Source organism: Gopherus flavomarginatus, chromosome 4 (genome assembly GCF_025201925.1).
Source record: "Gopherus flavomarginatus isolate rGopFla2 chromosome 4, rGopFla2.mat.asm, whole genome shotgun sequence".
Lineage (NCBI taxonomy): Eukaryota > Metazoa > Chordata > Testudines > Testudinidae > Gopherus > Gopherus flavomarginatus.
The window spans coordinates 80928998-80954943 of record NC_066620.1 but is presented as its reverse complement, the minus strand read 5'-3'; the positions used below and the strand labels follow the sequence as shown (position 1 = coordinate 80954943).

The window sequence follows — 25946 nt, the reverse complement described above, 5'->3', positions numbered from 1 at the left end:
AGCCAAAGTTTGCTGACCCCTGAATTATAGGGTCAGCTTATGAACAGGTTATACAAAATTTCCATTTTTACTTATCCATCTTGGGAGGGGTCAGCTTATAAATTAACCGGCATATGATCGAATATATACATATCTGATCTGAAATGTTAAAAACTGCAACCAAGTGTCAAGAGTGTGTCAATCAAACACAAGAGTAAGCCAACAGAAGCCCCTAAGCACTTGCTCTTGTAATGCTGAATGATGAGAAACCACAGAAGAAAGTAAGAGCTGTTCTAGCAACGAAAAAAGAACAGTTAAGAGTCATTCCAGAAGTGGTAAAAGAAGAGTAGATAGCAGGCGGAAGGGAGACAGTCAGTAGCTAAAATCATCTTGGGAAGCTTAACAGGCAAGGTGCAGGCAGCAGACAGAAATGATAGTAGAGAGGAAGCAAAAGCCTATGCAGGCTATGGTTTCCAGAACTACAATCTACTTTGCATAAAAATCCATACAAGCCAGAAAATGTGTTCTTATACTTTACCAAACACTTACTACTGAGACAGCTTTAGTTCTATCTATAACCTTTGTTAATAAGTTATCTAGAATTGGCTGCAATAATCAAAACTACTATAGCAGTTACCAGAAATAATAGCAGCCATGTTCTCAGATGAAGACAAACGTCAATCAAAAAACATCAAATTTTGTGATTTATTAAAGATAACATGTTTACTAAAGGTAAAGAGGATGACTTCAATCCAGAGGCAACTAGGAAAAAAAAAGCCATGCTGTGAAGAAACAAGCTCTTTTAAAGCACAAATTTCTGAAGGTTAGCAAAGGGAATATAGTAAATGACTGAGGGTATAGCTACACAGCAAAAAAACAAAAAACAAAAAAAACCACCCCAGTAGCCAACCTCAGAGCTCAGATCAGCAGACTTGGGATTGTAAGGCTCATGCTGCAGAGTTAAAAATAGCAGCGTGATGTTTGGGTCCAAACTCAGAGACCCCCTTCCAGGTTCCAGCACAAGCCCGAATGTTTATGCTGGTTAGCCCCGCCGATGAGCTCTGGGAGCACAAGTCAGTTAACTCAGGCTTTAAGACTCCCTGGCACACAATTTGTTTTGTTTTGCTGTGTAGACATACCCTCAATAGGTTAAAGCAATCAGGTTTTAGGGAAGTGGCCTTATGTTTGCCCTAGTATGGAAGGAGGATTTCAGCATCTTTTACTGTTACTTAGGCACTCTCTTTCTTTTTCATTTCCATAAAATAGACACCTGTCTATCCACTATCAAATGCCTCACACGTCAGTACTAATAGAGACCATCTCCCTATGCCCCTAGGCTGTAATTTTTTCCCCCCTGCCCTAAGCACTTTCCTTCTGCATGAGAAGGTATGAGATTTTTATTTGTCCATTTAGCACAACATTAAGCATTAATTCATTTGTATAATACCTTTAAAAACTTATTTACTGACAGTGCATAAAGCAAACATGCTTTCTTAGAGAACTTCAGCTGTTTTAAAAGCTTATTCACTTCCATATCTATTTTACCATCTAGTTCACAAAAGTGGTCCTGTGAATCATCGTATCTTGCCCAGTCAATGAAAGCCTCTTTACTTTGGTTACTGAGAAAAAGAGAAAATAAATACATGTAAATGAATTTGACTTGTAAAAATATTTTTATTTGTGTTCTTAAATGTATCCATGAAGAGAGTGTCAAAATAAGCAATCATAAAACCACAGATAATTTTGAAGACAGAGAACTAATGGTGTGCAATATCGCTGGAGCTAAATTTAAAATGACTATATCAAAGGAACTGGAACATATCAATGAGCTATTGCCTGTTAAATGCTTGTAAATTTATCTCAAGAGAAAGAACACAAATGACTGTACAGGTCTATCGCATCTTAGGCGCATTTAACATGCGCAATTTCAGCTTTACGTGGTCGGCAAAAACAAGAAAAAAAGAGAAAAATAATTTAAATACTGTTTCTGTAGTGCGGGCGATTCTGCCTGCCATTACACTCAAAGTAATTTTGACTATACGCGATTTTCGCTTTATGCGCTGACTGCGGAACGTAACCCCAGTGTAAGATGAGACAAACCTGTATTCAGACTTGTCATACAAATACACCTTTCGTGGCAAGTTGGAGTGTAAATCTAACCTGTGCTAGCCTGCAATGCACTAAGTACCATGTGGACACTGCTGCTGTGCACTAATAATTCCCTAGTACAGTTTAACCTACTCCTATTTCAATGCAGGGTAGACTAGAGCACATTAGGGAACTTTCACTGTGTGCCGGGTTGAATACAAACCCCAGCTTGCCAAGAACTGTGTGTTTGTATAGACAAGTCTTTATATATTGTAGATAAACCCTGCATTGGCAAAGATGGACTTGGGTCTTTCATCTCCTCTGCCCCATCTCTAACATCAACTGATTCTACATTACAATATGAGACAAGCCAATCATCTTGATTCTGTATATTTCTTTATAAATAGGATTATCCTCTTGAAAAAAACAGAAGAAAATACCAAGGAATTAACTGTCACATTTTCTTAACTCTTCCTGTCCAATTACCTTGTAGTATTTGTAACAAACTACAATGTTTGGGTCGTGAGCCTTTAGCAAACAATGGTAAGCCAGCCATTAACTACAGCATTTCAAAACCAAAACACCAATAAACTCTCTCATTGGTAGATACCAGTCATGTGGCGCCTTGGGAAGTAATGAATAAATCCCTTCAATCATCCATTCTTTCTGACTAAGTTAACCCAAACTCAGTTTTACAAACCTAGGGCCCAGTTCTACAACAAGATCCACGGATCCCTCTCCCCCTCCTTTTGTCATATTTGGAAAGAGCAGGAAGAACCTGAAGGTGTATCAGGTGGAGAGAAGCTCTATTCCTAGGAGCTTCCCCATCCAGTCAACTTCCTGTATTTTGCTAGCAGCCAGCCCTAGTTTGATTAAATTCAGCCAAACAGGCAGAATACCCCAGAGCTAGGAGCCATCAAAAGGGTGTATTGCTAGGTTTGAAGGATTTGCACGGGAGGCATAGATACCTGCTGGCCTCCCCATAACTGCTATCTCCCACTTGTTCCTATAATCACTGATTATCTTCCCGTTCCCACCCCAACTTAAAGGCTCACTTTCCATGTTCCCAAGAAGCATGCTTATCTCTCCAACCCTCTACATGTCCACTGTCCACTTTCCCTACCCCAAGAGCTTTCACACTCCTTTCAACTCCCTTTCTTGGGAAAAAATTCTCTCTTAGTGACAGGCCAGTTTGGCCCTTGTTTCTGCAGAGAGAGAGAGAAAGTGCTGAAACTTAGGAATCTTACTGTCTTACTGATTTACTATAGCTTACGCTGAGCTTCCTGAAGCCAACACTCTTAAGATGATGTTCCCAAGCAGAAACAAAGATCTTACAGGTCAGGTTTAGCTGTTCAAAACTGGGGCCCAAAAGTACTAGATCTCTGTTAGGAAAGTCCACTAAAGTTGATTTTATCTTTCTACCTTTTTTTGGGGAGGATGGGTGGTACGAAATGTCAAAAAAAAAATTAATTACATTCTGAAACTGTTTACCTACTCAGTTTTTAAGTGGGCTCTAACTCAAGAGCCTCTTATCCAAATCATTTTGAGTTTTGTAGAAAATTATTATTCCTGCTTCAGATCAAATCTACTTTATTTTTTGTTTTGGAAGGATGGTGGTTGGTGGGGGGAGGGGCTATAGAAGGGGCCAAGTTGAGCATATAGGAGATTGGTTCCTCAACTATGGAGCAACTGCCATTGCTGCACAGTCAAGCTCCTCTGATCAAAATGGCCCTTCAACATCCTGCTCCAAACTTTTCTCTGCTGGCAATCCAGATCCTCCTATGAAGTCCTCAGTAAATGCTATGTTCTAACATTGAAATTTTAGAGGCTGAGATAATTAGTTCAGGATGTGCAGATAAAAGATTTTAGACCAAAGTCCTCATTCTCTAGTATTTGTTTATACCACTCTGCCCATGACAAAGTGGTGGTAAAAAAAACTCAGATGCCCTTTTTCCTGGGTTTCCTGCCTTCCCTGCTAACAGAGTTTTGTATACAATAAAAATCTTCCTTTAAAAAAGGAAAGATATTTGTTCTCTTCCTTCTGATCTTTAGCTTCAGAGGTTTTTGAGTCCATTAACTCATATTTAAAACCATGACTATTTTCCACTGTTTTTACAGGGACTATATAAAAGTGAAGAGAACAAAAAGCAGCAGTTTCCAAAATAACATACCAGAGTCAAGATGACCTTTTGTTGGTACTATTTACTTTAAGCACAGCTTACCTTAGAGTACTGTTAATTGCTCCCAGTTTGTTAGCTTGTTCACAGTCTTCCAATTCTTTGGTGTTATTTGCTCTTTTTGAGTACTGTAAGAAAGGTTATATTTAGTACACCAACGTTAACTGGAGATGTCCTTCACCTCACCCCTTTCTTAGGGAAGTCAAAGTTGTGCAGTAAATACAAATCTGCTGATATGGAAAACACAAGGATTCTGAGGATGCAAGGTAATGTTGCTGATTTTGGAATCTTCTCCAGAATCAAAGTTTCCTTTTAAAAACAAATTGAAAACCTTTCCTATGTAATACAAATCAATGAAGTATTTGCTTGGACATTGTGCAGATACCTTGAAATATAGCACCAGTGCTGATGTGAACATTCCCTTTCAACTTAAATAGAGCACTAAATTCAAAGACTAGCATTAGGACCACTAGAATACTTACAATTTTAAGGCAGTTTGTACAGAACAAAAGCATGATCTGATCTAGGAGATCATTCATCACTGGAACCTGTCCATCAGCAGGTAAGCCCTTGCTGTGACTGAATTTAAAGACACTCCGATAAAGTCAAAAGACTTTTGAGTTACACTGGGGAAAGCACAAGTTGAAGGCATTGATGAATTGGACTCATAGGCTTCTTGACATGGTCTTAGCAAGGAGAAGCCAGTCATCAAGACAGGGGGAAATGGTGAAGCCACAATGCCTGATATGGGCTGCTATTACTAAGAAGATCTTAGTAGTGACCCTCAGGGTTGTATTGAAAATGGTCAGGGCCCACCAGGAATCTGAGAAAGCATCTGATGGGATGAATGCCATGTGAAAGTATGCGTCCTACATATCAAGAGCTTTAAACTATATGTTCTTTTCTAGAGATGGGATTATAGATGCCAGCGTGACCATGGGAAGTTTCAATTTGTGAATAAGACAGTTAAGATGGCAGAAATCAAGGATAGCCCAGCTGCCTTTCTTTTTGGGTACTAAAAAGCATATTGAGTAAAAACCCTTTCCTTAATACTGAAGAGGTAACCGCTCACTTGCTCCTCACTATAAGAAGATCTGTACTTCTTGTTTGAAAACCTTCTTTTGAGAATGGTCCCTGAAAAGGGAGGGAGGGGTTCGGCATTTTGGACGGAAAAAAAGAGATAAATTTGATAGTATAGCTAGAATGGATGTTTATTACCCACTTATTCATTGTTATTGTACTCTAGATGCTGGAAAAGAGTGCAAAAGGGGTGCGGAATCAACAGGTGGCGGCATCATTGGTTTGCAGCTCTCAAACTCCCATCAAAAAATATCATTTAGATTGGGGCTGGAACTAGGATGCTATTGCTGCAGAAGGCAGATGGAAATGGGACTTCTGAACCCTTTGCCTCTTACAGGTTAGCTCATAAGGCCACTGGTGGTAAAACTGCTGAGCCATTGGTCTACCCTTGTATAATTGCCTGTGGAATTTTCACTTTGGGACAGTGGTTTATGTACTCCCAGGGAGTGGAGGGGGGCTCTAGAGTCCTTTAGAGTGTGTAACGACTTATCTGTCTTTTGGTTAAAAAGATATGTTTCACTGAAGTGCAGATCCTCCACAGATGCCTCTAAATCTCTGTGGCAGCTTAGACAACCAAAAGAATTAACAGCAGGATGAGAAAAAGGGAAAGTGTACCCTTTTGGCAGGGATAAAATAGTATCTTGCTGTCTTCTTAGTGATAGGGGCACAAATGGCCAGGGTGCACCAGACTGTTTAAGCTGGTTCCAGAATGGCTTCATTAACAGGAAGTGCTATTTGGTTGGATCTGGAGGCCTGTCAGGAGTTTATGATGAAGATCCTGAACTTCCTCAAGGGAGATCTGCAGTTCCTCTGCAACACTATGTAACAGTTCCTGGAACTGCTTATGGTCATCGGGGGTGGGACGGAGATATTGGAGTGACTATTTATCCAGATATGAGGACAGTGTCATAAACAGATAGCTAAGGGTTAATGTCTCGTTCACCTGAAGCACCTGACCAGAGGACCAATCAGGAAACCGGATTTTTTCAACTCTGGGTGGAGGGAAGTGTGTGTCTGAGTCTTTGTTTTCTGCCTGCCTGCTTTCTCTGAGCTTTGGAGAAGTAGCTCTACTTTCTAGTCTTCTGTTTCTAAGTGTAAGGACAAAGAGATCAGATAGTAAGTTCTATGGTTTTCTTTTCTTTGGTATTTGCATGAATATAAGTGCTGGAGTGCTTTGATTTGTATTCTTTTGGAATAGGGCTGTTTATTCAATATTCTTTTAAGCAATTGACCCTGTGTTGTATCATCTTAATACAGAGAGAACATTTGTACTTATTTTTCTTTCTTTTTATATAAAGCTTTCTTTTAAGACCTGTTGGAGTTTTTCTTTACTTCAGGGAAATTGAGTCTGTACTCACCAGGGAATTGGTGGGAGGAAGGAATCGGGGAGATCTGTGTGTTGGATTGCTAGCCTGATTTTTGCATTCCCTCTGGGGGGAATAGGAAAGTACTTTTTGTTTCCAGGATTGGGAACAGAGAGGGAGATTCACTCTGTTTGGGTTCACAGAGCTTGTGTCTGTGTATCTCTCCAGGAGCACCTGGAGGGGGGAAGGGAAAAAGGATTATTTCCCTTTGTTGTGAGACTCAAGGGATTTGGGTCTTGGGGTCCCCAGGGAAGGTTTTTCAGGGGGACCAGAGTGCCCCAAAACACTCTAATTTTTTGGGTGGTGGCAGCAAGTACCAGGTCCAAGCTGGTAACTAAGCTTGGAGGTTTTCATGCTAACCCCCATATCTTGGACGCTAAGGTCCAAATCTGGGACTAAGGTTATTACATGAGTGGCAGCTGGTGAGAGATAGACAGAATCCAGAAGCCAGTAGAAATATTATATTTTTCTTTTCTCTGCTAAGGGCTTTTTAGCAGAGAGAAACGGTTGGTTTTAAAAGGGAACCAGAGAGAATTTTTTTTTCTGCTCTCTCTCGCAGTTTGTGGCTTGCATGTTAAGGGTCTTTTGTCATGCAATAGCCCTCCCATTAGGAGGCAAGTACCAGCACTTATAGGCATGCAAATAAAGTGGTTTTTCTGGTTTCCCTTCATTGAACATTAGCTAGAGAGAGAAAAGGAAAATTAGCTAAAGGCACTGTTGCTAGGCAGACTTCAGGAGGCAACAGAGAACCTGCAGTTCAGAAGATAAACACCGGAGGGCACCCCAACACAAGAAAACAGGAACCATGACTTCTAAGGCAAAAATTGACGCCGAAGAACAAATCAAAGAAGCTGAACACAGGCGACAACTGGAAATAAAACAAAAAGAGATGGAGATGAAAGAAAGAGAACAGGCAGCCAAAGAGGCAGCCTACCAAAGAGAACAGGCAGCCAAAGAGGCAGCCTACCAAAGAGAACAGGCAGCCAAAGAGGCAGCCAAAGAGGCAGCACACAAAAGAAAACTAAAAGAAGAAGAGATGGCCTACCGAAGGAAACAAGCAGAAGATGAGTTGGCCCACAGAAGGAAGCAAGAAGAAGAGGAGGCGGCCCACCGCCGAGACATGGAAAAACACCAAAAAGAAATGGAAAAACACCAAAAAGAAATGGAAAAACACCAAAAAGAGAATGAAGAGAAGGAAAAACAGAGAAAACATGAACTGGAGATGGCAAAAGCTGGGCTGCCTGTGCCAGCCAACCCTAACAACCCGGCGCCAAATATTGCTCCACAGCACAGGAAATTTCCCACCTACAAGGCAGGTGATGACACCGAGGCCTTCTTGGAAAACTTTGAAAGAGCCTGTCTTGGGTACAGCATCCCCGAAGACCAGTACATGGTAGAATTAAGGCCACACCTCAGTGGACCTTTAGCAGAGGTGGCAGCTGAAATGCCTAAGCAGCAAATGAATGACTATAAACTTTTTCAAACCAAGGCCAGATACAGGATGGGGATAACCCCAGATCATGCCCGTCGGCGCTTCAGAACCCAAAAGTGGAAACCAGAGGTGTCATTTCCCAAACACGCCTACTACATTGCAAAAAACTATGAGGCCTGGCTAACAGGAAACAACATTCAAACCTTGGAAGAACTGAACCTCCTCATACAAATGGAGCAGTTCTTGGATGGTGTTCCTGAAGACATCACACGGTACATACAAGATGGAAACCCCAAGAATATCGCTGAGGCGGGGGAGATTGGAGCCAAATGGATGGAACTGGCAGAAAGCAAAAAAGCTACTGTCAAGGGGAACGATTACCCCAGGGGGCACACAGACCATAAACCCTACAACCGAGGACAGCCAAAGACCCCACATACCACCCAAGTAAAGCCACAGATACCCTACCCTTCAACCTCACCAGTCTCCAGTAACTCACCTCGGCCCAGTGACCCATCAGATGGAAGATGCTTTAAGTGTAATGAACTGGGACATATCAAGGCCAAGTGTCCCAAGAACACCATGCAAGTGCAATTCATTACACCACCATCACACCAAAGATCCCCAGGCCCGGATGCCTCTCAAATACCCTTGGAGCGAAGGGAAAATTTGAGAGTGGGCGAAAAGAAGGTTACTGCGTGGAGAGACACGGGGGCACAAGTGTCAGCTATCCACCAATCCTTCGTTGACCCCAAATTCATCAACCCAAAGGCCAAAGTTACAATTTACCCCTTCATGTCACAAGCTGTAGACTTGCCTACAGCTCAACTGCCTGTCCAGTACAAAGGCTGGTCAGGAATGTGGACTTTTGCAGTCTATGACAATTATCCTATCCCCATGCTACTGGGGGAAGACTTGGCCAACCAGGTGAGGCGGGCCAAGAGAGTGGGAATGGTTACACGTAGCCAAACCAGGCAAGCTTCCAGACCCATTCCTGTTCCTGAACCGTCCACAGAGGCCCCGTCTGTGTTACCAGAGACCCAGACAGAGGTAGTGGACCCGGATTCCATGCCTACCACTGAAACAGCCACAGCATCTCCAGTCCCAGGCCCGGAACTGGAACAGCAACCAGCACCAGCAAGTGCAACTACATCTTCAAACTCAACGCCAGAGGGCGCCAGCGAGCCAAAACTGGCAGAAGCAACAGACAGCCATACCCAAAAGGCTCAGCCAGAGCCTGAAATACCCTCAGGTGCACCAGCGGAGAGCGGTTCACCAGCAACGGAAACAACCCCATCACCTACATCGCTTCCAGAGGGACCAAGCCCAAGTCCACAGTCTAAGGAAGAACTGGTAACCCCAGCCTCAAGGGAACAGTTCCAGACTGAGCAGGAAGCGGATGACAGCCTTCAAAAAGCTTGGGCGGCGGCACGGAGCACCCCACCGCCTCTCAGCTCTTCTAATCGATCCCGGTTTGTTATAGACCAAGGACTTTTATACAAGGAAATTCTTTCTGGTGGACACCGGGAAGAATGGCAGCCGCAAAAACAGTTGGTGGTTCCAACTAAGTACCGGGGAAGCTCTTAAGCTTAGCCCATGATCATCCCAGTGGCCATGCTGGGGTGAACAGAACCAAGGACCGGTTGGGGAAGTCCTTCCACTGGGAGGGGATGGGCAAGGACGTTGCCAAGTATGTCCGGTCTTGTGAGGTATGCCAAAGAGTGGGTAAGCCTCAAGACCAGGTCAAGGCCCCTCTCCAGCCACTCCCCATAATTGAGGTCCCATTTCAGCGAGTAGCTGTGGATATTCTGGGCCCTTTCCCAAAAAAGACGCCCAGAGGAAAGCAGTACGTACTGACTTTAGTGGACTTTGCTACCCGATGGCCGGAAGCAGTAGCTCTAGACAACACCAGGGCTAACACTGTGTGCCTGGCCTTAACAGACATCTTTGCCAGGGTAGGTTGGCCCTCCGACATCCTTACAGATTCAGGGTCTAATTTCCTGGCAGGGACCATGGAAAAACTGTGGGAAACTCATGGGGTGAATCACTTGGTTGCCACCCCATACCACCATCAAACCAATGGCCTGGTGGAAAGGTTCAATGGAACTTTGGGGGCCATGATACGAAAATTCATCAACGAATTCTCCAATAATTGGGACCTAGTGTTGCAGCAGTTGCTGTTTGCCTACAGGGCTGTACCACATCCCAGTTTAGGGTTTTCACCATTTGAACTTGTGTATGGTCACGAGGTTAAGGGGCCATTACAGTTGGTGAAGCAGCAATGGGAGGGGTTTACGCCTTCTCCAGGAACTAACATTCTGGACTTTGTAAGCAACCTACAAAGCACCCTCCGACACTCTTTAGCCCTTGCTAGAGAGAACCTAAAGGATGCTCAGGAAGAGCAAAAGGCCTGGTATGACAGACATGCCAGAGAACGTTCCTTCAAGGTAGGAGACCAGGTTATGGTCTTGAAGGCGCAACAGGCCCATAAGATGGAAGCATCATGGGAAGGGCCATTCACGGTCCAAGAGCGCCTGGGAGCTGTAAACTACCTCATAGCATTTCCCAATTCCTCACTAAAGCCTAAAGTGTACCATGTTAATTCTCTCAAGCCTTTCTATTCGAGAGACTTACAGGTTTGTCAGTTTACAGTCCAGGGAGATGATGCTGAGTGGCCTGACGGTGTCTACTACGACGGGAAAAAAGACGGTGGCGTGGAAGAGGTGAACCTCTCAACCACCCTGGAACGTCTGCAGCGGCAGCAAATCAAGGAGCTGTGCACTAGCTTCGCCCCATTGTTCTCAGCCACCCCAGGACGGACTGAACGGGCATACCACTCCATTGATACAGGTAATGCTCACCCAATCAGAACCCCACCCTACCAAGTGTCTCCTCATGCCCAAGCTGCTATAGAACGGGAGATCCAGAACATGCTACAGATGGGTATAATCCGCCCATCTACCAGTGCATGGGCATCTCCAGTGGTTCTGGTACCCAAACCAGATGGGGAAATACGCTTTTGCGTGGACTACCGTAAGCTAAATGCTGTAACTCGTCCGAACAACTATCCAATGCCACGTACCGATGAGCTATTGGAAAAGTTGGGACGTGCCCAGTTCATCTCTACAATAGACTTAACCAAGGGGTACTGGCAAGTACCGCTAGATGAACCTGCCAAGGAGAGGTCAGCATTCGTCACCCATGCGGGGGTCTATGAATTCAATGTCCTTCCTTTCGGCCTTCGAAATGCACCCGCCACCTTCCAGAGGCTGGTAGATGGTCTACTAGCTGGACTGGCAGAATTTGCAGTTGCCTACCTCGATGATGTGGCCATTTTTTCAGACTCCTGGCCCGAACACCTACTACACCTGGAAAAGGTCTTTGAGCGCATCAGGCAGGCCGGACTAACTGTTAAGGCCAAAAAGTGTCAAATAGGCCAAAACAGAGTGACTTACCTGGGGCACCAGGTGGGTCGAGGAACCATTAACCCCCTACAGGCCAAGGTGGATGCTATCCAAAAGTGGCCTGTCCCACGGTCCAAGAAGCAGGTCCAATCCTTCTTAGGCTTGGCCGGATACTACAGGCGATTTGTACCACACTACAGCCAAATCGCTGCCCCATTGACCGACCTGACCAAAAAGACCCAGCCAAATGCCGTTAAGTGGACTAATGAGTGTCAAAAGGCCTTTACCCAGCTTAAGGCGATGCTCATGTCTGACCCCGTGCTCAGGGCCCCGGATTTTGACAAGCCATTCCTAGTAACCACAGATGCATCTGAGCGTGGTATAGGAGCAGTGCTCATGCAGGAAGCAACAGATCACAACTTCCATCCTGTCGTGTTTCTCAGCAAGAAACTGTCTGAGAGGGAAAGTCACTGGTCAGTCAGTGAAAAGGAATGCTATGCCATTGTGTACGCCCTGGAAAAGCTACGCCCATATGTTTGGGGACGGCGGTTCCAACTACAAACTGACCATGCTGCACTAAAGTGGCTTCATACTGCCAAGGGGAACAACAAGAAACTTCTTCGTTGGAGTTTAGCTCTCCAAGATTTTGATTTTGAAATTCAACACATCACAAAAGCTTCTAACAAAGTAGCTGATGCACTCTCCCGTGAGAGTTTCCCAGAATTCAGTAGTTAAAAAGTGTTCTTAAAATGTAGAAGTCTGTTAGTTATATACTTAGGAGTATATGTAAAGGCCTATGTGTTGTATTAATCTGTTTATTTTCAAGTTCTAGAAGGAAATCGCCGCCAGTGAGCTTCCCCACTGTCTGCAATTTGGGGGGCGTGTCATAAACAGATAGCTAAGGGTTAATGTCTCGTTCACCTGAAGCACCTGACCAGAGGACCAATCAGGAAACCGGATTTTTTCAACTCTGGGTGGAGGGAAGTGTGTGTCTGAGTCTTTGTTTTCTGCCTGCCTGCTTTCTCTGAGCTTTGGAGAAGTAGCTCTACTTTCTAGTCTTCTGTTTCTAAGTGTAAGGACAAAGAGATCAGATAGTAAGTTCTATGGTTTTCTTTTCTTTGGTATTTGCATGAATATAAGTGCTGGAGTGCTTTGATTTGTATTCTTTTGGAATAGGGCTGTTTATTCAATATTCTTTTAAGCAATTGACCCTGTGTTGTATCATCTTAATACAGAGAGAACATTTGTACTTATTTTTCTTTCTTTTTATATAAAGCTTTCTTTTAAGACCTGTTGGAGTTTTTCTTTACTTCAGGGAAATTGAGTCTGTACTCACCAGGGAATTGGTGGGAGGAAGGAATCGGGGAGATCTGTGTGTTGGATTGCTAGCCTGATTTTTGCATTCCCTCTGGGGGGAATAGGAAAGTACTTTTTGTTTCCAGGATTGGGAACAGAGAGGGAGATTCACTCTGTTTGGGTTCACAGAGCTTGTGTCTGTGTATCTCTCCAGGAGCACCTGGAGGGGGGAAGGGAAAAAGGATTATTTCCCTTTGTTGTGAGACTCAAGGGATTTGGGTCTTGGGGTCCCCAGGGAAGGTTTTTCAGGGGGACCAGAGTGCCCCAAAACACTCTAATTTTTTGGGTGGTGGCAGCAGGTACCAGGTCCAAGCTGGTAACTAAGCTTGGAGGTTTTCATGCTAACCCCCATATCTTGGACGCTAAGGTCCAAATCTGGGACTAAGGTTATTACAGACAGTCTCGTCAGTACCGCCATCTTCTTCTTCCATGATGTCAAGAGGAATTTCTAGTTGTTCACTTTCAGGGGCAGGGTTCGCTGACTCTCTAGGGGATCAGGTCGACTCTGCAGAGTGGTACAGGTCCCAGTATCTCTGAGAAGGCCAGGAAGATGGGTCAAAGGGTGGCTGTGGGAGTCTCCCTACCATAGGGTACCAACAGTTCTGAGGCAGGTGCTGAAGTGGAAGTTGGTTCCAGACTGGTCTGGGAAGACATGCCTCAGAAGAAGAGACATCAGTTCCTCAGGTTGTTCAGAGTCTACGAAGAAAGAAAATGCCAAGTCTGGATCCACTGGTAGCACCAACGGTTCCACTGGAGGGAAACCATGGCTGTCTGATAGAATGAGAGAGAAACTCCTCCCACAAGCTGCATCTCTTGATGTAGTCAGGACCACTCCAGTGAGGGAAGGAACCGGGATGATGGATTCTGGGAATCGGGGAGAACAAAAATGTCAGCAGAATAAGACTGCTCTCCCTTGAGAGATCCTGTCTGCCTGAACTGCTGGAGTCAATGCAGTTATGGTTTGTGCCAGTTGGGAGAGGCAAAGTCAGTACTGTCGACGGTTAAGGCTCCCAACAGTTGCCTTTTGTCAATGCCATCAGTTCTCAGAGTTTAGGCTTGGTTGGTACCAGAAGCATCGTTGCCTCTGGAACGCCATCTAGTACTGGGGTGCTGGAAAAAACAGTTACCTCTCTTTCATAACTGTTGTTCTTTGAGATGTGTTGCTCATGTCCATTCCAATAGGTGTGCGCGTGCACCACATGCACGATCATCGGAAGGTTTTCCACTAACAGTACCTGTTGGGTCGGCAGTGGAGCCCCCTGCAGTTGCACCCTAATCATGGTGCATATAGGACACTGCTGACCCACCACCTGTTCCTTTTTGCTGGAAGACTCCAACAGAGGGGAGGCGGATGGGATTTGGAATGGACATGAGCAACACATCTTGAAGAACAACGGTTATGAGAGGTAGGCAACCATTTTTTCTTCTTCAAGTGTTTGCTCACGTCCATTCCAATAGGCATCTTCCAAGCACCACTGCTATGAGGATCAACAAAGCTCTTTCCTGGTGGACCTTGAGGAGGACTCTGTGTATGAGAGGTAAGGGTAGGAACGCACAGAGCATGTGACTCATCCACATGAGGTGAAAAAGGGTCCATGATGGAGCCCAGGCTGTGGTTCATAAAAGAGCAAAACCATTGGCACTTCCGGTTGCTCAGTGTTGTGAACACCTCTATGTGGGGAAAGTCCCACTTCTGGAAAACTGAAAGAGCGATGTCCAGCCTGAGGGACCATTAGTGACTGAGGAACCAGCAGCCGAGTTGGTTGGTTAGCTTGTTTTGCAGTCCCTGGAGGTAGGACGCTTGTATGAGTATCTAGTTGGTGATGCAAAATTCCCAGAGCTTGAGGGCTTCCTGGCACAGGGAGAGGAGTGAGCACCACCCTGTTTGTTTATATAAAACATCATTGTGGTGTTGTCTGTGAGCGCTGATAACCACCTTCAAGGCAGATGTGTCTGGAATGCCTGGCATTCCAGACGGACAGCCCTCAACTCCCTCATGTTGATGTGCAGTATTAGTTCTGCCTATGACCATAGGCCTTGAGTTCTGATACTGCCTAGATCAGGGGTGGGCAAACTATGGCCCACGGGCTGGATCTGGCCCCTCAGGGCTTTGGATCCGGCCCGTGGGATTGCCCCACCACGGTGTTGCGGGCCCCGTGCCGCTCTCAGAAGCGGCCAGCACCACTTCCCTGCAGCCCTCAGGCGGGGGGGGGGGGACCAGAGGATTCTTGCCCTTGCCTCCAGGCACCACCCCCAGCAGCTCCCATTGGCCGGGAACGCTTCGGGGTAGGTACCTGGAGACATAGCAATGGCAGCGAATGTGGAGCCCTCCGTCTCTCCTACCCCCAGGGGCCACAGTGGCGCATAGACAGGGCTGGCATGCAAGGAGCCTGCCCTGGCGTGTGCTGCTGCCACCCCGGAGCTGCTTTAGGTAAGTAGTGCTGGGCCTGAGCCCGAACCTCGCTTGCACCCCACTCCCCAACTCCCTGCCCTAAGCCCCCTGCCTGCATCCTGCAGCCCCCTGCACCCCAACTCCCTGTCCTGAGCCCCCTTGTACACCCCACATCTCCCTGCACCCCAACCCTCTGCCCTGAGACCCCTCCTGCAGTCCACATCCCTCGTGCACCCCTGCCCTGAGCCTCCTCCTGCACCCCACACACACCCTGCACCCCAACCCCCTTCCCTGAGCCCTCTCATGCACCTCACACCCCTCCTCTGCCCCAATCCCTTGCCCTGAGACCCTTCCTGCACATCACACCCCCTCCTACACCCCACACTCCCTCCCACACCCCAACCCCCAGCCCTGGCATACAAATTTCCCCACCCAGATGTGGCCCTCAGCCCAAAAAGTTTGCCCACCTCTGGCCTAGATGCTCCCCACCCCAGTGCCGAGGAGTCTGTGATCACTGACATGGTAGGTTGCGGTTTGGCAAAGGGAACTCCCACACAGACTACTTGTGGCCATAGCCACCAGTGTAGAGACTCAAGACAGAGGGGAAAGGGTAACTATCCTGTTCAGTGGGTCTCGGCTGGATCTATACATTTGAGCCAACCATGCCTGGAGTGGTCTGAGATGTAGTCTGGCGTGCTAGACCACGTATGTGCACACCACCATATGCCCCAGCCATTTCATACAGTTTCTGGCCGTTCTGGGGGGAATCGGCAGAGATTCTGGATAACGCCCGAGGGCTTGGAAGTGCGGCTCAGGCAGGGATGCCCTGGCTTGCGCGGAGTCCAAGAGAACCCCTATGAACTCTATTCTCTGTGTAGAGACCAGCGTGGATTTGGGCACATTTAGTATGAGGCCCAGTCTGAGGAAAGTGGTGTGGGCCAGAGCCACATGCACCTCCGCTTGTGCTTGCAACTTGGCCTTGATGAGCCAGTCATCCAGGTACAGGAATACTTGTACTTGACGTTTGTGGAGGAAGGCTGCCATGACTGCCATGCACTTCGCGAACACTCTGGTGGCTGCTGAGAGCCCAAAACGGGAGCACCATGAACTGGTAGTGCTGGCCACTGGCCACAAAGCGAAGAAACCATCTGTGGGCCGGGATAACAAGAGATATGGAAGTAAGCATCCTGCATGTCGAGGGCAGCGTACCAGTCCCCTGGATCCAGGGAAGGAATGATAAAGGCTAGGGAGACCATGTGAAACCTGGCTGTCTTGATGAATGCACTGATCAGATCCAGAATAGGTCACAGTCCACCCTTGGCCTTGGGGATAAGGAAGTATTGGGACTAAAATCCCTTGCCCATGAACTCCTGAGGAACCTCCTCTATCACCCCCAGAGTGAGGAGCAATTGCACCTTCTGGAGCAGGAATTGCTCATGAGAAGGGTCCCTGAAGAGGGACGGAGAAGGCAGTAGGGAACAGAATTGGATAGAATATCCCACCCCTATTGTGCTCAAAGCCCAGTGATCTGTTGTGATCTGGGACCAAGCATGGTAGAAAAAGGGAGGGTAAGGATCTGGATTGAGTCCTGGTGTGCCATCTTCAAGTGAACCTTCAAAAGTTAGGTTTTGGCCCCAGGGGCTGTTTGGATGAGCCCAGGTCATGGCCTGAGAACTGTGACTGGTATCTCCTATTATTCCTGCCCTTCTCCTGGTGGAGTCCTGCCTCGGGGGTCTGGAATAGAAGCAGAAGGAAGCCTGGGGTTTGAAGGGCTTCCTCTGGGGTGCAGGAGTGTGGATCCCCAGGGACTTCAATGTCACCCTCGAGTCTTTCAGACTGTGCAAGCAAGAGCCCATGTTCTCAGCAAACAAGGCTGCGCAGTCAAATGGCAGGTCCTGAATGGCGTTCTGGACCTCTGGAGGTATGCCCGAAACCTGTAACCAGGCACTCCGTCTCATGGTGATTGCTATGGTCGTGGTCTGAGATGCAGAGGCAGTGGCAGTGGCAGCCTAGAAGGAGGTCCTTGACACCACCTTGCCCTCCTCAAGAAGCACCGCGAACTCCAGGCATGAGTCTGATAGGAGCAATTCTTGGAACTTAGCTAGCACTCTCCAGGAATTGAAGGCATAGCGGCTGAGCCCCACTAGCTGATTAGCAACGTGAAGCTGAAGCACCCTGGTCGAGTAGACTTTACAGCCGTAAAGGTCCAGCTTCTTAGCATCCTGTGACTTTGGGGCAGGACCTGGTTGACCTCGCCGCTCTTTGTGGCTCACTGCATTCACCACTAATGTTCCAGGCTGGGGATGGGTAAAAAGATGTTCATAATCCTTTGGCAGCACAAAATACCTCTTTTCCACCCCTTTGGCTGTGGGAAGTATGGAGGTCTGGATCTGCCATAGCACCTTTGTGGTGTTCTGTATGGTGTTTAAAGGGGCAAGGTTACCCTAGAAGGACCCTCTGGGGCAAGAATGTCCACCATGGGGTCAGAGTCTTCTGGAGATGTAAGTTTTGGGCCACCTTCCCAAGAAGGTCCTGGTGCACCCTACTGTGCATTGCAGGGAGTGTGGTGATGGAGGTGCCAACCACCGCCTCATCCAGCGAAGAGGATGAGGAGGCCCGAGGGACCGGGTCCTCCTGGCCCTCAGACTCCCTGGAAGCTGGCTTGGGTACATCTGCCCTATTCGGGGCAGACTGTGGTGCTGACTCAAGAGTTGCACCCACCTGCGAAGACCCAGGGTCCTTGTCAGATGCGGGGTCTTCAAGTGCTGAGGGAGTATGGTGCGGGACTGACATGGCTGAACGAGGAGCATGGGGCGCAGGTACCATGGATGTGGCCCTGGAGCCCCACCCTTGATCCTGATGATTGGCCCTTTTGGACTCCTTGGGCCTCTGTACTGGCATATCCTGTGATCTGCTGTGCCAGGACCAGTACCTGCTGACTTGAGCTCATGAGGCTCGGGCAGTTTCATTGCAGAATAGACTTTATGCTGGAGTCTGAGCTCTGGGACACTCCCACCTCACAGAGTCCCACAGCTTAGGCTCCAGCCCAAGCCCAGAAGTCTACACTGCAATGAAACAGCCCTGCAGCATGAGCCTCATGAGTCTGAGGCCTGGTCTACACTACGCGTTTAAACCGATTTTAGCAATGTTAAACCGATTTAACGCTGCACCCATCCACACAACCATGCCCTTTATATCTATATAAAGGGCTCCTTAAACTGGTTTCTGTACTCCTCCCCGATGAGAGGAGTAGTGCTGAAATCGGTATTACCATATCAGATTAGGGTTAGTGTGGCCACAAATCGACGGTATTGGCCTCCGGGCGGTATCCCACAGTGCACCATCGTGACCGCTCTGGACAGCAATCTGAACTTGGATGCAGTGGCCAGGTAGACAGGAAAAGCCCCGCGAACTTTTGAATTTCATTTCCTGTTTGCCCAGCGTGGAGCTCTGATCAGCACAGGTGGCGATGCAGTCCCAAATCCAAAAAGAGATCCAGCATGGACCGTACGGGAGATACTGGATCTGACCATTGTATGGGGAGACAAATCTGTCCTATCAGAGCTCCGTTACAGAAGATGAAATGCCAAAGCATTTGAAAAAAATCTCCAAGCTATGATACAGAGTCCACAGCACAGTGCTGCGTGACAAGCGTAACGGAAAGCCAAAGAATCAAATGGACGCTCATGGAGGGAGGGAAGAGGTATGAGGACTCCAGCTATCCCACAGTCCCCAGCAGTCTCCGAAAAGTATTTGCATTCTTGGCTGAGCTCCCAATGCCTGTAAGGTCAAACACATTGTCCGGAGTGGTTCAGGGTATAGCTTGTCAATTTACTCCCCCTCCCTCCCCGTGAAAGAAAAGGGAAAAAAATCGTTTGTTGACTTTTTTCAATGTCACCGTATGTCTACTGCATGCTGCTGGTAGACACGGTGCTGGGGCAATGAACAGCAGCATCCTCTCTCCTCCCTTCCCAGGTGGCAGACAGTACAGTGCAGTAGGACTGGTAACCGTCCTTGTCATCAGCCTGTGAGTGCTCCTGGCTGGCTTCAGGTGAGGTCGGCCGGGGGCGCCTGGGTAAAAATAGGAATGACTTCCGGTCATTCCCAGTAGATGGTACAGAATGGCTGGTAACTGTCTTCACCATAGCAACTGGGGGCTGAGCTTCATCAGCCCACTCCCTTTCATGTGTAAAGAAAAGATTCTGTACTGCCTGGACTATCATAGCAGCTGAAGGCTCCCTCCCCCTCATTTTCTCTCACTAACAAGTTAGTGTTTCTTATTCCTGCATTCTTTATTACTTCATCACACAAATGGGGCGACACTGCAACGGTAGCCCAGGAGAGTTGGGAGAGCAGGGAAGCAACGAGTGGGGGTGTTGCAGGGGTACCCCCTAGAATGAAATGTAGCTCATCATTTCTGCGGGATCTGACACGGAGCGGCTGTGCTCTCTGGTTCTCTGGTACACTGATTCTCTAGTACACTTGCCCCATATTCTAGGCAGGACTGACTATTTTTAGATACCTTAAAGGAGGGATTAACTCAGGGAGTCATTCCCATTTTTGTCTTTGCGTCCCCGGCTGACCTCAGCCAGGGGCACCCATGACAGCAGCAGATGGTACAGAACGACTGATAATCGTCATCTCATCGCCAATTTACAATGGCACAGCAGACGGTACAGAACGACTGGTAACCATCTCTGCTATCTTGCAAAGGCAAATGAATGCTGCTGTGTAGTGCTGCAGTACCGCGTCTGTTAGCAACATCCAGTAGACATACGGTGACAGCAAAAAAAAGCTGAACGGGCTCCATGGTTGCCATGCTATGGCATCTGCCAGGGCAATCCAGAGAAAAAGGGCGCGAAATGATTGTCTGCCATTGCTTTCATGGAGGAAGGAATGAGTGACGACATTTACCCAGAATCACCCGCGACACTGTTTTTGCACCATCATGCATTGGGGTCTCAACCCAGAATTCCAATGGGCGGGGGAGACTGTGGGATAGCTACCCACAGTGCAACACTCCAAAAATCGACGCTAGCCTCGGACCATGGATGCACACCACCGAATTAATGTGCTTAGTGTGGCCGTGTGCACTCGACTTTATATAATCTGTTTTACAAAACCAGTTTATGTAAAATCAGAATAATCCCGTCATGTAGACATACCCTGAGTCAGCTGGCATGAGCCAGTCACAGGTTTTTCATTGCAGCATAGACAAACCCGAATTTATCATACAAATACATGCTGTCAGACCATATTAAATTTTATTGACTTGAAGAAACTACTGTATTTGGTAGCATCAATGTCTAGGGGCGGGAAAGAGGTGTCAGAATACTGTATCTTTAAGCAGTAAAGTGAGAAGTCAGTTTCCAGAAATACATGCTAAAAATAAAAAGTGAAGTTAGAGATTTTGATCAGATCTTCAGGAGAAATCAGGAAAAGGAAGAAATTATTAGATTAACTGTAACATTTCCATTACAGCTTGTTAATTTCTGAGGCTAGCTTTGTGGTCAAAACTTCTCCTAAACTTCATTTTCTTATCTTCTGTGCATTTATAAAAGCCTTTTTGTTCCATCTGCAGCCCACACACCAACATAGCATTCCTCCTCTCATCTATAGAAAATAATGCTGCTGAATAGTTCCTAAGTGTTCTCAAGCAACAGAAGACAGACATATTTGCATACTCACAGCAAGGTATCAATACTTTTAGTGCTTATATATTTTTTATAAAATGTATGTAAATTGTTATTTCTTTTCATAAGCATCAAATCAATTTTACAAGAGCAAAAGCATCACAAACATTTTGTATTTCTGTAATTTAAAAGCATTTTATAAAAATAATTATTGTGTTCTGTAAAGTTTTAGCAAGCAGCATAAATTATAAAACATTTAAAACGCAGATTTATAATAGAAAATGATGGACCCTTACTTCAAAGTAGCATTAGTGAGTAAGGCTATTCATACAAATTGACTTGGTTAGACTGCTGGTGTTTTGAGACCACTGCCTATCATGCTGACCAATATTGTCTCATTGTTTCCTTGTACTCCATCTGTTGTCCAAGTTCTTTGGGGAAGAGAAGAAATCTTTTTGTTCTGGTTTGTAAAGCACCTAACACAGGGCTCCCAGTTGATAACTAGGGCCCTGAGACATTATGGCAGAGGTTCCCAAACTTTTTTTGATTAAGTATTTCCAGCTGAAACCCCAGACAGCATGGAGCACAATGGTACCTTCCACACAGCGTGACCACATATCCATGCCATGTGGAGGATGACACTGTGTAGAGTAAAATGGTGCCTTCTGAACATCATGAGCTGGTATGCACCATATGTGGAGGTCATGCTGTTCAAAGCAAAATGGTGTCCTCCACACTTTTTGGGGTGGCAACCAAACAGTTTGGGAACCACTGTGTTACAGTAATAAAAGTAATTCATGTTCCTTCTATTGAACACGTTGCAATGGAACACTGACAAGAAAAATCCCAGGACAACAATTCAGAGGTGGAGAGATCACCACAGGACTCAAAGAGTGTTTGAATGAAGAGATTTGAATGAATTAGGGAAAAGGAGAAAGAGCACTTGACAAAACATGAAGGGGGAGACTGTCCCAAGCAAAGGGGCAGCATGAAAAATGTACTAAGCTAAGAGTCTGAGAAAAGAATGATACAGCAGCAAGGACAATAAAGGATCCAGATAAGCACAGGAGGGATCAGAGCAGAGACATAGACAGTGGTGAGATTATAAAGGGCCTTAAAGGGGCAAGGAGAAGGATTTTGAATGTGATACAGAAAAAGGACAAACCAGTGAAGAGGAGAAAAAAAAAGTTTAATTTTTGGACAGAATGAGCGAGATGGTGATGGGATCATCTGGGAGGTTACTGGAACTGCAAAGCTTTGAAGAGGATCTGCACATCTTTCTTAAGAGGTAGATTTTGAAGAAGTGGAAAGGATGCACTGAGGAGAGGCAAGCAGGAGCAGACAGTGTGCTCATGACCTAACAAATAATTAGTGGCTAGTTTAAGCTTACAAATCTCATTGTTGGGCTGAGTTTTCACCTCAAAGGATTAAATGCATCAACATACTGCTACACAGAGACCCCTTGCCAAAGGGTCCCCTGGTTTTTTTGCAAACATCTCACCTCAGACCTGACAAACTCACTAGACCACATACCTTACCTGTTACTCTTTATGGAAAAATATCCTATCAGACATATTTACACACAAGCACAGCCCAAGCAAGTGCTACTGATATGGCTCCACTGAGCACATGAAAAGAGACAGTCCACAATAAAGGGAATTCAAATACAAACTCCCATCAGCCCAGGTTAACGCAGCTACCTTAGACTCAGGACCCACAGAGGTGTCTGAGGAGACCCTAATGAATTTTGTAAGGTCTGACATATTGGCGGATGATATAGAAAGTGAATGGCAAGGTATGCCTAAACTGGAGGGACACTGGCACTCAGGTTTCTCTGGTCAGAGAAGAGTGTCATAGAACCTGACATGCTCCCAGAGGAGCATTCGTTTCAGGTTTTTCCAATGCACACTCAGCTCAAACAGAAGGTCAGAAGAGATTTTGGAGTCAGAAGGTTTAAAAGTTACTTTAAAATAAAACAGTGCTGAGAGAAAGGAGACCTCTCAATATTTATACAGTCAGGATAGGTGTCCTATATTATTTCATTAAAAAAAGACATTACTGGCTCTCTAGTCATTCTGGCTTCTCCACCTGAAATTCTGTTATTAGATTCTTCCTCCATGTTCATAATTGTGGGTTATGTGTAGCCATAAGGTAATAGAACCCCTACCATGCTGCATGTCTGGGGACCAATGAATAGGCTCACAACAGGGAGACGCAGAAAGGGAAAGGATGAGGAGTTCATTTACGAGAACTCTGGTCCCCACAGAGCTCACCCTTCCACCTTACCTTTTATTCATAGACTCAGACTCTAGGACTGGAAGGGACCTCGAGAGGTCATCGAATCGAGTCCAGTCCCCTGCCCTCATGGCAGGACCAAATACTGTCTAGAACATCCCTGATGGACATTTATCTAACCTACTCTTAAATATCTCCAGAGATGGAGATTCCACAACCTCCCTAGGCAATTTATTCCAGTGTTTAACTACCCTGACAGTTAGGAACTTTTTCGTAATGTCCAACCTAAATCTCCTTTGCTGCAGTTTAAGCCCATTGCTTCTTGTTCTATCATTAGAGGCTAAGGTGAACAAGTTTTCTCCCTCCTCCTGATGACACCCTTTTAGATACCTGAAAATTGCTATCATATCCCCTCTCAGTCTTCTCTTTTCCAAACTAAATAAACCCAGTTCTTTCAGCCTTCCTTCACAGGTCATGTTCTCGAGACCTTTAATCATTCTTGTTGCTCTTCTCTGGACCTTCTCCAATTTCTCCACATCTTTCTTGAAATGCAGTGCCCAGAACTGGACACAATACTCCAGTTGAGGCCTAACCAGTGCAGAGTAGAGCGGAAGAATGACTTCTCGTGTCTTGTTTACAACACACCTGTTAATGCATCCCAGAATCACGTTTGCTTTTTTTTGCAACAGTATCACACTGTTGACTCATATTTAGCTTGTGGTCCACTATGACCCCTAGATCTCTTTCTGCCATACTCCTTTCTAGACAGTCTCTTCCCATTCTGTATGTGTGAAACTGATTGTTCCTTCCTAAATGGAGCACTTTGCATTTGTCTTTACTTAACTTCATCCGGTTTACCTCAGACCATTTCTCCAATTTGTCCAGATCATTTTGAATTTTGACCCTGTCCTCCAAAGCAGTTGCAATCCCTCCCAGTTTGGTATCGTCCGCAAACTTAATAAGCGTACTTTCTATGCCAACATCTAAGTCGTTGATGAAGATATTGAACAGAGCCGGTCCCAAAACAGACTCCTGCGGAACCCCACTTGTTATACCTTTCCAGCAGGATTGGGAGCCATTAATAATTACTCTCTGAGTACGGTTATCCAGCCAGTTATGCTCCCACCTTATAGTAGCCCCATCTAAATTGTATTTGCCTAGTTTATCGATAAGGATATCATGCGAGACCGTATCAAATGCCTTACTTAAGTCTAGGTATACCACATCCACTGCTTCTCCCTCATCCACAACACTAGTTATCCTATCAAAGAAAGCTATCAGATTGGTTTGACATGATTTGTTCTTTACAAATCCATGCTGGCTATTCCCTGTCACCTTACCACCTTCCAAGTGTTTGCAGATGATTTCTTTAATTACCTGCTCCATTATCTTCCCTGGCACAGAAGTTAAACTAACTGGTCTGTAGTTTCCTGGGTTGTTTTTATTTCCCTTTTTATAGATGGGCACTATATTTGCCCTTTTCCAGGCTTCTGGAATCTCTCCCATCTCCCATGACTTTCCAAAGATAATAGCTAGAGGCTCAGATACCTCCTCTATTAATCCTTGAGTATTCTAGGATGCATTCCATCAGGCCCTGGTGACTTGCAGGCATCTAACTTTTCTAAGTGATTTTTAACTTGCTCTTTTTTTATTTTATCTTCTAAACCTACCCCCTTCCCATAAGCATTCACTATGTTAGACATTCCTTCAGACTTCTCAGTGAAGACCGAAACAAAGAAGTCATTAAGCATCTCTGCCATTTCCAAGTTTCCGATTAGTGTTTCTCCCTCCTCACTGAGCAGTGGGCCTACCCTGTCCTTGGTCTTCCTCTTGCTTCTAATGTACTGATAAAAAAGTCTTCTTGTTTCCCTTTACTCCCATAGCTAGTTTGAGCTCATTTTGTGCCTTTGCCTTTCTAATCTTGCCCCTGCATTCCTGTGTTATTTGCCTATATTCCTCCTTTGTAATCTGACCTAGTTTCCATTTTTTAATATGACTCCTTTTTATTTTGCAGGTCATGCAAGATCTTGTGGTTAAGCCAAGGTGGTCTTTTGCCACATTTTCTCTCTCCTACCCATCGAAATAGCTTGCTTTTGGGCTCTTAATAGTGTCCCTTTGAAAAACTGCCAACTCTCCTCAGTTGTTTTTCCCCTCAGTCTTGATTCCCATGGGACCTTACCTATCAGCTCTCTGAGCTTACCAAAATCCGCCTTCCTGAAATCCATTGTCTCTATTTTGCTGTACTCCCTTCTACCCTTCCTTAGAATTGCACACTCTATGATTTCATGATCACTTTCACCCAAGCTTCCTTCTACTTTCAAATTCTCAACGAGTTCCTCCCTATTTGTTAAAATCAAGTCTAGAACAGCTTCCCCCCTAGTAGTTTTTTCAACCTTCTGAAATAAAAAGTTGTCTGCAATGCAGTCCAGGAACTTATTGGATAGTCTGTGCCCTGCGGTGTTATTTTCCCAACATGTATCTGGATAGTTGAAGTCCCCCATCACCAGCAAATCTTGGGCTTTGGATGATTTTGTTGGTTGTTTAAAAAAAGCCTCATCCACCTGGTTAGGTGACCTGTAATAGATTCCTAGCATGACATCACCCTTGTTTTTTACCCCTTTTATCCTAACCCAGAGACTCTCAAAACTTTGATGTAACACACCAAGCCACTTTTCTTCAGAGCCGATTAGTCTGCTGAGACTCAATGCTGCCAGCACACAGTGCTGGATTGAACTGTATGTGGCAATCATACATAACACCAAATATATACATACAATATTTGTTATTTACCCACAATTCGTTCACA

At 45.8% G+C, this 25946-nt stretch overlaps 2 protein-coding genes across 2 annotated transcripts in view; one reads left to right on the top strand and one right to left on the bottom strand.

Moving 5' to 3' along the window:
* EDARADD (EDAR associated via death domain) overlaps positions 1–25946 on the top strand; it is an 86795-nt gene that overhangs the window by 1762 nt on the left and 59087 nt on the right. The window contains exon 2 of the mRNA XM_050950463.1: positions 20854–20966. The gene's annotated coding sequence lies outside the window, so the exon portion shown is untranslated. The remainder of the gene's footprint in view (positions 1–20853; positions 20967–25946) is intronic.
* The window catches only part of ERO1B (endoplasmic reticulum oxidoreductase 1 beta), a 69995-nt gene that overhangs the window by 24471 nt on the left and 19578 nt on the right, over positions 1–25946 (bottom strand). Inside the window, exons 5-6 of the mRNA XM_050950486.1 lie at positions 4290–4372; positions 1525–1598 (exon numbers count right to left, since the gene is read on the bottom strand). Of these exons, the coding sequence (XP_050806443.1) occupies positions 1525–1598; positions 4290–4372 (157 nt within the window). The remainder of the gene's footprint in view (positions 1–1524; positions 1599–4289; positions 4373–25946) is intronic.